Raw genomic sequence first — 14808 nt, forward strand, 5'->3', positions numbered from 1 at the left:
ACCTATTTAGAAAAACTGAAAGAAATCTCCAAAATCATATAAGACTCACATTTGATGAAAGATAATGTAGAGAGCAATTTAAAACCTATAGATAAGTTACTTAAATAAAGTGTGTCAAAGGTCTGTTTGATTTCAAGCATAGAACAGAGAATCATACTATCTTTGTCTAACACTAGTACTAGCACCCAAAAGAAAAGGTTGACTATGGTTTTTTATGTTCCTATTTACTGACAAGATTTGGTTGACCCAGTATAAATAGGTAGGTATCTACTAATAGTTTCGAGTGGTAAACATACATTCTGTGTATACTTATTCTGTGATCTAAACTATCGGGTTACTTTATTAGCAAAAGCAATCTAGGGGTTTCTTTCACAGTAATTAGTTCACAATGTAAATTACCTAGGTAGGTACCTACTTTGTTTACAAACATAATATTAGCATACAACGTATCCTATCCATAATGGGTACCCCATTTAAAGGTTAAATAAAAAAAATCCTCATGTGTACCATGTTGAGGTATAGGTTTTACATATATACAGTCAGCCGCAGAGATTGCTGACCCCCTTGCAAACGAATGTCTATTCAGGGGGTGAGTTATCTCTGCAGCCGACTATGTACAGATGTGATGTATACTAATTACATACTGATATACCTACTAGTAAGTATGTCAATACCGTTAATAGTAAAAATTTTGGCTGAAGTCATAAAGAACTTTATGTGATGAAAAATAAAGAGCTTAGACTTTGAAATTCGACAGACAAAATAATATGCAAAGAAATAGACAAAATGTTTTAGCTTTTCAGGCATTTAATTTAGAGAAACTCGCTTTAAAAGGTTTTTGTTTCGACTAAGAAAAATATAAAAGATGTTTTATAGAACTCGAATGGAATAAGGAGTTTTCACCTTAGCAAATAACTTTATTCACTTTGAAATTGGTTTTCAGTCTCTTTACTAACGAAAAGGGACTCTTTACAAAGGTAGCGTATTTCTCATTTTCATTTATGGATATTTGCATTGTAGAAATTATTTTTACGCGATTTGATGTAGATATATTAACCATAGACGACCATTGACGACCGGTCTGGCCTAGTGGGTAGTGACCCTGCCTGTGAAGCCGCGGTCCTGGGTTCGAATCCCAGTAAGGGCATTTATTTGTGCGATGAGCACAGATATTTGTTCCTGAGCCATGGTTGTTTTCTATGTATTTAAGTATTTGTATATTATATATATATCGTTGTCTGAGTACCCACAACACAAGCTTTCTTGAGCTTACCGTGGGGCTTAGTCAATTTGTGTAATAATGTCCTATAATATTTATTTATTTTATAGCTATTTCCCTTCGTTATTATTGCAGAGGCAGAGGCTATTGGAAAGACTTGGAGCAAAGTCAAGGTCGAAGCTCAAAACCGAATGAGATGGCGGCGCCCTCTGCCCCATCTAGGGTACATAGGGCAATAAGTCAAAGTAAGTCATTCTCCTTCCATTTTTTCCGATTTTATAATAACAATAACAATATTTTTATTGACAATAAAAGTTTGACAGGCACATTACAGTGAACCCCGCACTAGGCATGGCCTATATCGCGGGGGTCATGGTCATCACGAGTTAATAATTATAACAGTTAGCAGCTTTTAAAAATTGTATTCGTAGCGCAATCGATTGCCACCTTGGCTAGGCCCATTGTCACCTGGGCTAGGCCCCGAGAACATTTTGATGATCATCGCGTACTTGTCTAACCATGTACAAAACAAACACAAACAGTTACTAACTCGCTAAATAACTCAAATAAAAGTTTTTGTAACTAAGTAATAATATTAACAATCAGAATTTTATTGACTGTGAACTAAGATTAAGTTACCTTACGCTACGAAACTTTGTTAATCTCTTATAACTGATTACTCCTGGCAACAGAAGTTTTCCGCGAGTCGCCGACATTGAAAGTGAAATGGCATTGTTGTAAATAATATATCAGATTCAAACGGATCGATTTGAATGAGAACACGCCTAAATGACGAACTTATGTTTTAATTACAGTGGCTGGTTTTAATAACGTTTTACCTCAATAATAGGGCCCGATTCGGATTTTGAACTATATATCTATTAGACATCACCAAGATACGACAACGATATTTTTAAGATCTAGCCTGTCAAATTTGACATTTCCGCGATTCTGGAGATACTCTTGAACGTTTTCCACAATGTCTAAAACGTCTCGTTATGTATTTTTAGATCTCAAAACGATTTTGTAACGATCTTACTACGATAATTTACCGTGAAAGTGACTTTGGTTGCCCGAATTGAGCTTCAAAAGATATCTAGTTGAAATATAAACTAGCAGGTATCTAGTACATATCGTATCGTTTTCTTCTCTAGAACGGATCTTGTTTTCCGAATACCGTGGTCTGAAAGTATACTTCGATTTAAAGTTTTGCTTGTCAAATCCTTAGGCTATATCACTAGCTATTTTATACTACTACTAGCTACCCGCCCCGGCTTCGCATGGATTAACAAATTATAGATACACCTTCCTCTTGTATCACTCTATCTATGAAAAAGAACCGCATCAAAATCCGTTGCGTAGTTTTAAAGATCTAAGCATACATAGGGACAGACAGACAGCGGGAAGCGACTTTGTTTTATACTATGTAGTGATTATATTGTTGTGGTATGCAGGATAACGATACAATTTAAATACAATAAAAATTAAGGCATACACATGCATGTAAAAGAGACAAATAGCTTGAATATTTACTAAGTTAACGGCATGTAGAAGTGACTGACATACAGTGAATACATTTGCTAGTTAAATTTGCATGCAATTTGCGTCTTTGCATGTCTGTATTTCCTAGTTGTATACACATGACTGTAGCTGGTACATTTTCAACTTTAGTACAGTCGCCATCAGACATATCGGAGCGCCCGAGGTGCTCAAAAATATATGAGCACGCACTCTAGCGCCTTAACAATAGAAGCGTGTTCAGATATTTGTGAGCGCCTTGGCCGTCCCGATCTGATGGCGACTGTCCCTAAAGTGCCTAGCTAACTTGATATCCATATTCTACTTCCCCAAAAACTAGCGACTTAAGTAGGTACATTATCTAAAAGCAGGACTCAAGGTGGGCAATCGTTCAAAACGAAGTGCCAAAACTGCCATTTCGGTTTCGATCAGCCAGCCTATTATGGATAGCTTTATCCATCTTTATCCACGTGATAAAATAACTGTCACTGTTTAACACCGTGGGAAAGAAAGTGACGGATACCGTTTTATCACGCTGTCACGTAGACAAGAACGACCATCATATCCGTACAGTAGGATATCCTATCTGCACAATACTAGCTATTGGATAATAAACACTAATGGATTTATTCATACACGTTTGTTATCGCTAGCAAGCCGTTGATAATCGTTTGTCCCTATCTATTTTGACATTTCTGTAGGGTTAAGATGGTCGGTTTTTTGTCATCTGTCATCATGCCTGTCACGTTCTAACAAGTATGTAAGTGAGAAAGAGACGCATGACATGACAAGTGATAAAAATGCGACCATGATACGCTGCCATTGTTTGAGACAAAAAAAAACAATGGATAAGGGGTTCGCTTTGAGTCAAGACTAACCCCAAAACTTTTGACTTTTGACGAACATTTCAATGGTGATGATCATTATCAATCTAACAATACCACGATGGTAAATAACAAACCTCAAAACACATTTTGGTAAATTGGGAACACTATTAAATGCAGTTAGTTCGTTCATGTACCACTAATTGGTCATTAACATTATTAATACTCCCAACGATAAGCTGATGCTAATTCAGGCCAATTACGCTCTGGGTATGTTATTGCATATTGCAGGTATCTGATTTATAAAGTCATAAAAAAACAGGGTACCTACCTACGTACAGCAAAATGACTAAATCTTAGATTATTAAATAACAGCTAACTGATAAGATTCCAATATCATTCTAATATCAGTTTCCTGTCAGGTGCACGTTCGAATTACCGTTTTAGCGCAATTATTGACACACCGTTGTTGTCTGGCGCGTAGCGTGATGTGTTTCTTTTGACATGCACTACGGCGTAGCGAAAATATATCCTGGAGACCGATTCTGATTTTAATTTCTTGTCCTGGAACTGTAGATCTTTTAGCTGTTAACATGATTCAGAAACGTCACCGTTGACAGCTGACAGATCAAATTCATAACAGTTTTAGAATAAGAAATTAGAACCAGAATCTGATTCTTAGTTTTAGTATTCGCTCATCGCAAATTCCGTCACACTGTGTATTTCCTGGTATACATATAGCTTCCAAGTAGCCGTTAACATTGGTTAGTGCATCATTCGATGATATAATACATGCGGCGGCAACCAATGTCAATTAATAATACGTGATAATGGCCTGTAGTGCTGTCAAGGCTGCTAAGTATACTCCAAGAGCTAGTATCATAAATAAGACTACGTAAAAAACATAATTCATAACTATGAACATATTTTCAAGAGTTTAGAATTAATAAACTCAATTAACAATTTCTACTACTTTTTTTCATGTACAGTCTTATCAATCATTAATTAAACTAGACTAAAAACTAAAATCGCATTTGATTTTTTCAAAAAATATAAGAGTAGCGTTGAAAAACCGACACTCGGCGCCCGGCTGCATGATAACTTGTAACTAATAATATTAGCGGAAGTCTCTTTCCAATTCCTTTGATTAGAAAGAAACTTCCGCTAATATTATTAGTTAGAAGTTGTTATACAATCGGCCCCTGGTGGAATAAATGAAGAAGAAGAATGACGCAAGAAGTAGAATGAATGATAATGGCGGGGTGGCCAAGGGGTTCAAGGCGTTAGCCCGGATTGCTAAAGACGCCGGTTCGAATCCGGCCTTCACCACTGGAGGGCTTCGTCACTTTTTATTTAATATATGACATCTATTTCAGTTTATAACTTATAAGTATATAGTAGTGTGACTACTTAAAAAACACAAATCAAAGTATTTAAAAAGAATGAAGTATGTTTTTTCTAGCCTGTTATATAATCCTTAGTATATAAGTATTGTTTAGGTAGATAGCCACAAAATAAGAGCCGCGTAAAAAGTGTATTCTTTGAACAGCTCTTCTGCATTGAGCTTTAACCTTATTTAGACCGAGATTCTATTAAAACTCATAATTATAAGTGTCATTTTTTAAAGCGGCTCTTTGACTGAAAAGGGACAGGGACATACGGGGGTGATCCAGATATTGGCAATTAAGGCACGATTGTGGCCTTATCAACACATTACGCAAGTTATCGTGATAATAGACACGGGCCTAATATCACAATATTACATAATGTGAGTATATTAAACAGGGGACTTTAGCAGATGGGACCAAATGCAATAAATTTTAGTATGTATAGCGTTAATTAGCTACTTGTTAGTTGAAATGATGCGTTACATTCAATTACTCGGCAATTGCTGATTAAAATTTATACAGGGTACGTCTAAGTAGGTACCTACATAATAACTTATTGACAACATTGCATTTTTTTGCAATTATGTAGGCTTGTCATGGGCAATGTTGCACCAATAAATATAAATCTGGCACATATTAAATTCATACATTATCTTCAAAAATAATAGATATTAAAAGTAGTCATTTAGTACCTACGGCTTGGTCTGAAGTAACAAAACTATTTATGTATTTATTTATTATAATGATCTGTATAAATCTTTATTATAGTAGCGAGAAATACCTACAACTTATTCAAAGGTTATTAAAGGTGTTTGGCATGAATAAATGAAACTGAAACTGAAAGACTTATTGTTGCTCAGTATACATCTTCAGATGTTCCTATTAATAAGGAAATTCATAAAGGACCAAGTAATAAGGAGTATTGAGAAACGCCGAAGTACCTACTTATTTAATACCTTTAAACGAGCAATCCTTGCATATTTATTTATTTATATATTTATTTATTTATATATATATTTCAATGATCTCGGAAACGGCTCTAACGATTTCGATGAAATTTGGTATATGGGGGTTTTCGGGGGCGAAAAATCAATCTAGCTATAGGTCTTATCTCTGGGTAAACGCTCATTTTTGAGTTTTTATATGTTTTCCGAGCGAAGCTCGGTCTCCCAGATATTTTGTCTTAAACCTAAAACAAAAAAACCGGCCAAGTGCGAGTCGGACTCGCGCACGGAGGGTTCCGCACCATCAACAAAAAATAGAGCAAAACAAGCAAAAAAACGGTCACCCATCCAAGTACTGACCCCGCTGCTTAACTTCGGTCAAAAATCACGTTTGTTGTATGGGAGCCCCACTTAAATCTTTATTTTATTCTGTTTTTAGTATTTGTTTTTATAGCGGCAACAGAAATACATCATCTATGAAAATTTCAACTGTCTAGCTATCACGGTTCGTGAGATACAGCCTGGTGACAGACGGACGGACGGACGGACGGACAGCGGAGTCTTAGTAATAGGGTACCCTTTGGGTACGGAACCCTAAAAACCGATTTTACCCCAAACGCTGTACTCCATGTTCCATGTATGTTTTGTACGGCATTTATGACCGAACGGGTGGTAAATGAAGCCTGAACATTTTCTTCGTGGCTACAAAAAGAACACTGACCAACGAAAAAAGCCATTCGTTCTGCCTCGACGTTAGTAGGGTACGGCCATAAAAAGTAAATCGGCCATTTTATTGAGGTCTACTTGAGGCCGGGCTGAACAAGAGAATTTACATACATACGTATCTTGTAACCGATATGTTACTTTTGAACATACTTCTATGAGAAAAAGAGATAGGTATTTGACCTAATATTTAATGGGAAACTATGCGACTGCACAGACAAGACATCCTCTAGACTGAGCATTAATTATAGTAACGCTACCCCCTCTGCCACTTATACGGTAGTTTTACTCCATCTTTGAGTCAATCCCGTGCCGTGATTGATCCGTGTCTTTGAACGAACCAATCACGGCACGGGATTCGCTCACCTAGTCCCCCCGCACCCCCGTATTTTTGGCAGCATCGATTTCATGAAATAATTGCTCTAAACTCAGTCTAGAGGATTTCTAATATTCCTAATCTATGTGCGACTGTATTTTTGACGTTATTATGTCAGAACTATCCCGTGTAATGGTTTTGTTTTTTTTTCTAGTCTATTTTTTTATTAGGTAGACTAAAATTACATTTCATAGTATGAACATCATGTGTCATTTCATACTATGAAATGTCATTTTAGTCTACCGAATAAAAAAAATTACTTTAAATCATACAATAAGTTACCTAATGAGGAAATCTTGTAAGTAACCTAACTACGTAAGTAATCTATAAATATACAGTATCAATATAACGGTGTCTATGTTATGGTATCAACATGGTGTAACCATGTAGGCAGATGGGACTCTGTAGTAAATAAAACAACGCAACTAAATCGGTTTCAGGATCGTTAGCATTATCCCCATATTGACATTTATTTAGCAGTTGTGGATTGAACAAATAAACAAACGGTCGGAAATAAAAACTTGTTTCATCAATGAATTTCAACAAAAAAGTGTAAACATGTTTAATATTATACACAGATATAATATAATTATATCGATAAACATTTAAATATGTATATTATAAAAGCAATTAAGAAAAAAACACACCTAAGGAGGTTATAAAGGGGGTGGTTTGGAGGTATGGAGAATAAGTTTTATTTTAAGCTAGGAACTTGAAACTTCGCAAAATAGTATTTTATTAAAATAAACGAAATGTGATTTCAGTTTTCATTCACTAAGGTGGAAAAAAGGGGTGAGGGACCGATGTTTTTTAAAGTTAGGGACTTGGAACTTCTTAGCCAATCATAATAGGTATTAGAAAAGAAGAAAAGTAATTTGAGAGTCTCTGAAAAAACATCTTTTAAGGTTAAAATGGAGTTGAAAATATTTTTTCTAAACGAGATACTTTAAACTTCGTAAAAAGACATTACAATATAAGAAAAAAATTTTGGAGTGAGGAAACCCAAACATTGTGACAGACTAAGTAATGTCAAAATATTAACAAATTTTTCACCCTACTGCTATTTTTTGCTGCACAATGTTCAATGTTCATTTTGTTGATGTAGAATACATAACAAAATAATTATAAAAATCCACGTGTATGAAACCGCAAGCTTATCTACTTAGTACGATATAAACGTCAAATTGAATGTCTGTTCCAAGTTCTGAATTAACGGCGCTCATTTGGAATGAATAATAAAGCGTGTTTACGTTTTCAAACTGTACGCAAACATGAAATTACGCTTATACCAGCGTTCCCAACTCGTTTGACATTGTCGCCACTTGTAATATAATATGTATATGATTATTATGATTACACATAATATATTGTCATATTTCATGTTTCCTCATTTTCCTAGTTTACATATAAGCGACAAGAAGTCGAGTGACGTACGTTGAGGGGTTGATAGCTTTCCAGAGCTTACTAATTACAATCGGTGAGAGTTGTAGATGGCACCATGAGTCTGATGAGAGCCACGCTCCGTGGTAAATTTCTCTCTATATTGATCAGACCCATTGCCACCACAATTTCTCTACTCTCACCTATTCTGTGGGACCCGCAGGTCCCTGGAGGTCCTACCACCTTCCCCAATAGACCTTCCCGTTCCACCATATCTAGTGTTCTTACTTTTACATAACCTCTCAACGTATTTCTCTCGTCATAATGAAATATAAACACTCACCGGGGGGCGATCTTCTGGTTAAACTCTTACACACTCTCTAACAGCCATTACAGGTTCTTAATCATCGATATATTATTAAAAGCAGCTTAGAACGCGTCCTCGCTCTCTGTCAGTTATAATGTCAAGTATTTTTCTATCTCCCGCCAACTTTGTCTATTTAGTGTTACCAACGTCAAAATATCATGCTAAAGGTTGTCACTCACCTTTTATTGGGAATCGCGTAAATTCGCGACAATCCTAATAACGAGGCTTGTTTATAGAATAGCGAATAGTTGACGAGTCCACTCTGCGATCTTTTCTCTTGCTCGTATCGCTGCGGCTCGTCTCACTACCTCCTCTCGTGGTTGACTTTCATCTTGCACGACTATCTCGGTCTCATGGCTTACATCTTCCACTGGGTGAGAAATCTCATCAGTTTCTCCTTGTAATGTTTGTAAGGGTGGTGTGGATACTCTCTCATTAAGACAATCATCATTAATCCCTCTCTCTTCTTCTATAGATTGGATAGGTATTACCTCTGAACTTCCTTGACTCTCCTTTACAATCTCAATTTGCTCATTTGCCTCTGGTAGTTCGATCGTTTGACTTGTGTCGGACTCACTTGGTATACATCTTTGAACTCTGTCTTGAGGTTCTCTTGACTCAACAGTTTCAACATGTCCCTGTGCCGAAGGTGAATGTTCCAATTCTAAAGGATATAGGTGTCCAATCGACCGTTTGAAGATACTGTCTCCTACTTTAACTTGTGCTACTCTACAGTATCCATCAGAACTTCTTCTCAATTGGACAATCTTGCCAACCTTCCAGTTGTTTCTGTTGCTAGTTTCGCCTTTAATCTGAACTAGATCACCAATATTTGGCTCCTTGTGTGATTTTACTCTTGGTTGCTTGTGACTGTGTTGATACCTTTCTCTTAGGCTCATCAAATATTGGTTTATAAACATGTTCTTGAAATGGTTCAACATGTTCTGACCTCTCTTCCAACTGTCTAAGACGTTCTGTTTCACTTGAGTGTCAGCTTAGTCAGGTCTATAATTCTCTGAGATCTCCAAATTTAGACAACGTCCTAGAGATAAAAAGTCACATGGTCTAAGAACTATATCCATGTCAGGGCCTACTCGTGTCAAAGGCCGACTGTTAACAACAGCCTCAATTTCTTTAATGACAGTAAGAAGTTGTGTGTCATTAAGTAACAGTTTCTCCAAGGTTCTCTTCATACAATGCTTCACTAACCCCACTAGTCTTTCATAAAATGCACCATGCCATGGCGCTAGTTGGGGAATAAACTTCCATTTGATATTATTCTTGACGCAGTGTTCACTCTTAAGGATTTCAGAGCTCAATTTAAAGTACAGTGCATTGTCGGAAACTATTGCTACTGGTACACCTCTTGTAGCCATAAACCTCCTCAGAGCCATAAGACACTCATCTGTAGTTAAGTTCTTAACGACTTCCATGTGTATGGCTCTCACTGCTAAGCATGTCATAAGACATATCCATCTCTTTTGCTGTCCATTCTCGGTATCTACATAGACAGGTCCAAAATAATCAATTCCAGTATAAGTGAACGGTGTGCTATAATTGGCACGTTCTGCTGGTAAGGCCGGTGTTGGAGGCAGTGGGTACGGGCCACCACCATGCTTGACACATTGAGTACATTTTCTTAGTATTTTCTCCACTACCGGTCTTCCTTTTGGAATCCAGAATTGTTGACGAACTAGGTCGAGAGTATGAGGTGCTCCTACATGGTAATTCTTCTCATGTATTTCTTGTACCACTTTCTTTGTGAATTCGCAGTCTCTAGGTAATAGAATCGGATACCTCATGTCGTATTCTGACCAATTAGCATGCATCATTCTTCCCTTGCATCTCAATAGTCCGTCAACATCTGTAAATAGTCCAAGACTTCTACTAAGGTTCGTCATTTTGCCTTTTATTTCATCGGGAAAGAATCTTTGTTGCAGGTTTTTTATCTCCTGAACCTGAGATCTTACTTCACACTGGTCGGGCCTTGGATCATCATCATTAACAGGTTCCACAGGTATGTAATTCTGTGAAAGTTCCACCTGTATGTCATTATCTGAAGGTTCTACAGGCATATCATTATTTGAAGACTGTTCCTTCAGACCCTCCACTATAGCAGGAAAGGAAGCTAGGTTTTGGTGGCTAGCGAGGTGGATATCTTTCGGCCATTCATCCTTTCTTTTAGCTAAGAAAGATGGTCCTTCTAGCCATACATTTTTCTTCTGCATCCAGAGCTCAGGTCGGGTTGCAATATCAGCTGGATTCTCTTTCGTATTTACATAGCATGTCTCTAGTCCAACATTTCTCTTTATCTCTTCTATTCTGTTGGCTATGAAAGGTGGTAGAAGCTTATTCGAGTGAATCCAGTTGAGAACCACTAAGCTGTCTGTCCATAAGTATTGTCTATCAATGGGTAACTCTATGGTCTCTTTCAGGTATGTCAATAAACGGTTTCCGATTACACATCCGAGTAATTCCAGTTGTGGAATAGTGAGTTTTCTTTCATTCTTCTTCCCATTTTTATTTTTCTTTTCCAATGGTGCAACTCTACTTTTTGATAATAAAAAGGATGTCTTTACTTCGGAACCATTGCTTGATCTTAAATATACTACTGCTGCGTAAGAGTCTTTAGCAGCGTCTGCAAAGCAATGTAATTCATTTTCAGATCCTTCACTGACATTGGCTTCAACATATCGTGGTATTTTAACCTCTTTTATATCCCCTAGGTTACTTTCAATTTTCTTCCACTTTTGTAATAGTTCCTGTGACAGTGGCGAGTCCCATTTATAGTCATTTCTCCATAATTCCTGTAGAAACAGTTTGATTGGCACGAGTAATGGAGAGACTATGCCACATGGATCATATACTGATGCCAATATTCTTAGGACTTCCCTTTTTGTCACTTCTTCTGAGGGTCCATCGGTAAAAACTTCTTTATTTATGTTCAATGTAACACATCTTCTTTTTTATTCCACAGCAGGCCTAGAACTTTTATTTCGTTTGTCTCTTTTGTTCTATATTGTTCAGGTACAGTCTGGGTAAAAGATTCATCATTTGATGTCCAGTCTCTTAGGTTCATTGAGAGTTCTTCAAATGTTTTTCTGGTTTCATCATATAATTGGACAGCCTCTTCTGAAGTGTTAGTGCCAGTCACAACATTATCAACATAACACTTGTTCGCTACCTTTTTTAGCAACTCGCTATCTTTCTGTGAAATGTGGTAACGTATGGTAGCCGTCAGTAAGAAAGGACTTGAAATAATACCGAAAGGCATTCTGCAAAATCTTAAGTGTAGTATGTTTTCATCGGACAATGGTTTGTTAATATCCTTCAGCCATAAGAACCTTGTCACATCTCGGTCTTCTTCCTGTAGGCCTATTTGCAAGAAAGCCTTCTCGACGTCTGCTATAATACCTATTTTATAAACTCTAAAGTTCAAGAGCAGAGCCGTCAGATCTTGAAGCATGCAAGGTCCTCTATATAAGCATTCATTAAGGCTTTGCTGATCTTTTAATCTTGCTGAACCATCATACACTATGCGCCCACGCTTGGCACTCTGCTTGATAATGTGATGCGGAAGGTAGTTAACTGGAGGCACAGTCTGGCATTGCACATTTGAGTCTACTTGAACAACTTCTATTATCTCAGCCTGAAGTTGTTCCATCAGTATCTCATTATATTCTTGTAGTGTAGGCTTATCCAATCGTTGCACTAATCCCTTGAGCCTGCCATATGCTAGGCCATAGTTAGTAGGCACATCTGGTGGATATGTTGTCCATGGCCATTTTACATAATAACGACCTCCTTGATACACAACAGTGTCATTAAAGTGTTGAACTGCACTTTCCTCTCTGGTGGCCTTTACCGAATCAGTTATTCCAATATTCTCCAAACTCCAAAGGAATTTCACATCGGACTGTCTTAAAGGTAGATCAGGTTCTGTAAAACACTTACAGCCTCTATTGCTTTGATGGTAGGTTACAACTGTCAAAGTATTGTCGTCTTCTTGATTATCATTACTGAGGCGACCAGATATCACCCATCCGAAGTCTGTGTCTACTAGGTATAGATCACTATCAATTTGGATAATACTATTCCTAATGAAGGAAAAGTAATAATCATTACCAATGAGCACATTTATTACTTCACTTCCTTGTGACCCACTGTCTGCCATTATATCAACTAGGTTTGTCTCAGGAATGTTTTGTATGGGTATCTTATTAGTAATACGAGGGACAATGTTAACATGGATATTTCTTTCTATTCCTCGTTTAGTGTTAATTACAATATCCGTGCAAGGGCTCAAGGTCTCAGTAGGTTTCTCTGCTCCAAAGGTAAAGATTAGTAAGGAGTCCACATTATTTGAAGTCAAATCCAGGTTTTTTGCCAATCCGGTAGTAATTTAGCTTCTTTGACTTCCACAGTCAAGAAGCAGTCTACATGTTAGTCTTTTGTTTTTGTGAGTCACCTGCACTGTTGCAGTCTGCAAAAAAGATTTCTTTTTTAAACACTGACCCAGCAAGTACCATGTTGATGGATCCCATGGGGGTTTCTTACCTGCAGGTTCTCGCTTTGGGCATAGGGCACGATTATGCTTGCCTTTACAGTGGAAACACTGCTTGTGTCTCTTACATTCGGGTGCCCGATGCCCTTTCTTTAAGCAACCGTAACATCGGTTCACTAAGTTCTTTTTCCTGTCTTCTATTGTCTTTACCGAGGTGCACTCGTCATTGAAGTGTGGTCCAGTGCAAAAAATACAACTTAATTTAGGTTTCTTCGCACCTTTATCAGTCACAGGATTAGCATTTCTTCTCTTGTTGTAGTTTCGCGGCTGAGACGACAGTTTATTATGTGGTGTGAAGCCTGATATCCTCTTCCCTCTGTGATATTTAGGTCTACTATCAATTGAGATGAATGCATCCGTAGTAGCAGCAGGTGTTTCTTTTTGAACGGGTTCCTTTACCTTGGACTATTCTAATGCTACCACAATGGCATCCAAAGTACTTCTTATACTCATTATGGTCTGATCGTTGGCTGAGAGCAAGTTCAATTCATATATTACCTTTTCTGGGAATTTATCGATAATGAGGCTTCTTAAGAAATTACTTTCAATATTCTCGCCTAAAGATGACAGTACTCTTAAATGGGTTTCAATACTATTCAAAGTTTTTCTGCAATCTTCTGAGGTATATTCACAGCGATTGATCTTATTGAGCGCCTCGTAATGAGAGTCAATTACCTTTTGTTCATTACCATATCGGTTTTGTAGGGTCGTAACCGCTACTTGGTAATTCGAGTTCGTTATTGCTAGGCCTTGAATGGCGTCCCTCGCGTCTTCTTGAACTAAGCTGAGCAGATAAGCTAATTTTTCTGAATCCTTCAGATTCTGGGAATGGACGTTCGCTCTGAACCGGTCCCAGAACTCTGTCCACTTTAGAATGTCTCCATTAAACTTCATTAGTTCTAATTTTGGAAGCTTTACAGTTGTTGTGTTTTTGATTTCTTGTGAATTTAATAAATCAAGTTCAATTAATTGGTCTTCGGCTTTAACTTGTTGCTTGAGACATATACGCAGCACTTCTGTGTCCTCCGAGTTTGTTTTGATGTAATTGTCCACATCATTTTGGATGTTACTTAAGGATTGTTTTAGCTTTAGTCGTAGTCTCGTAATATCTTGTTCTGAGATCGCGTTACCTGTTTTAAATAACGATATTAACTCTTCCGAGCTTTTTATATCTTCTTCTAGCTTTTCTCGTCTTAATGTTAACCTTTCGCGCAAAAATTGCTCCATTTTACTAAATTTCTTCGTCTAACATCCATTCAACATTATTTATTGTTGCATTAACCTTCGTGAGGTTTCTTAACGGCAATATTTACAACAAATGCCAATGTGTCGGCTTCCGACCTTTGTATTATTGTCGTATTCCACTTCCTTATTGCAGATTCCTCTTCCACGAACTTTTAACACAGTTTTACTCACATAAACTCGCTCAAAACCACAGACTTGTCATTTTCGCGCTCGCGCTTGACAGACAGCTGAAGTGTGCGAAAGGGAAGCCATCACGTATA

The 14808-nt window shown here is 37.3% G+C and overlaps 2 protein-coding genes and 1 non-coding gene across 3 annotated transcripts; 1 reads left to right on the forward strand and 2 right to left on the reverse strand.

Moving 5' to 3' along the window:
* The first annotated feature begins 4817 nt into the window (after positions 1-4817).
* Positions 4818-4890, forward strand: Trnas-gga (transfer RNA serine (anticodon GGA)). The gene has a single exon. It is a non-coding gene; the product is annotated as a tRNA-Ser (tRNA).
* Positions 4891-9734: 4844 nt separating this feature from the next.
* Positions 9735-12913, reverse strand: LOC134657457 (uncharacterized). The gene is made up of 2 exons (XM_063513345.1): positions 11771-12913; positions 9735-11546 (listed from the first exon to the last, which is right to left on the reverse strand). The coding sequence occupies exons 1-2, from the start codon at positions 12911-12913 to the stop codon at positions 9735-9737; spliced, it is 2955 nt and encodes a 984-aa protein (XP_063369415.1).
* Positions 12914-13708: 795 nt separating this feature from the next.
* On the reverse strand, positions 13709-14530 carry LOC134658404 (uncharacterized). Its single transcript, XM_063514384.1, has one exon. It carries the CDS (start codon positions 14528-14530, stop codon positions 13709-13711), a length of 822 nt encoding a protein of 273 aa, XP_063370454.1.
* Between the last annotated feature and the right edge of the window lie 278 nt (positions 14531-14808).

The sequence above is a fragment of the Cydia amplana genome, chromosome 1, assembly GCF_948474715.1.
Source record: "Cydia amplana chromosome 1, ilCydAmpl1.1, whole genome shotgun sequence".
In the NCBI taxonomy this organism is placed as follows: Eukaryota; Metazoa; Arthropoda; class Insecta; order Lepidoptera; family Tortricidae; genus Cydia; species Cydia amplana.

Coding starts and splice junctions, on each gene's coding strand:
- LOC134657457 (XM_063513345.1), bottom strand. CDS start 12,913: ATGGCAGACAGTGGGTCACAAGGAAGTGAAGTAATAAATGTGCTCATT. Junction 11,547..11,770: donor ATGAATCTTTTACCCAGACT/GTACCTGAACAA, acceptor CTGTTTCTACAG/GAATTATGGAGAAATGACTA.
- LOC134658404 (XM_063514384.1), bottom strand. CDS start 14,530: ATGGAGCAATTTTTGCGCGAAAGGTTAACATTAAGACGAGAAAAGCTA.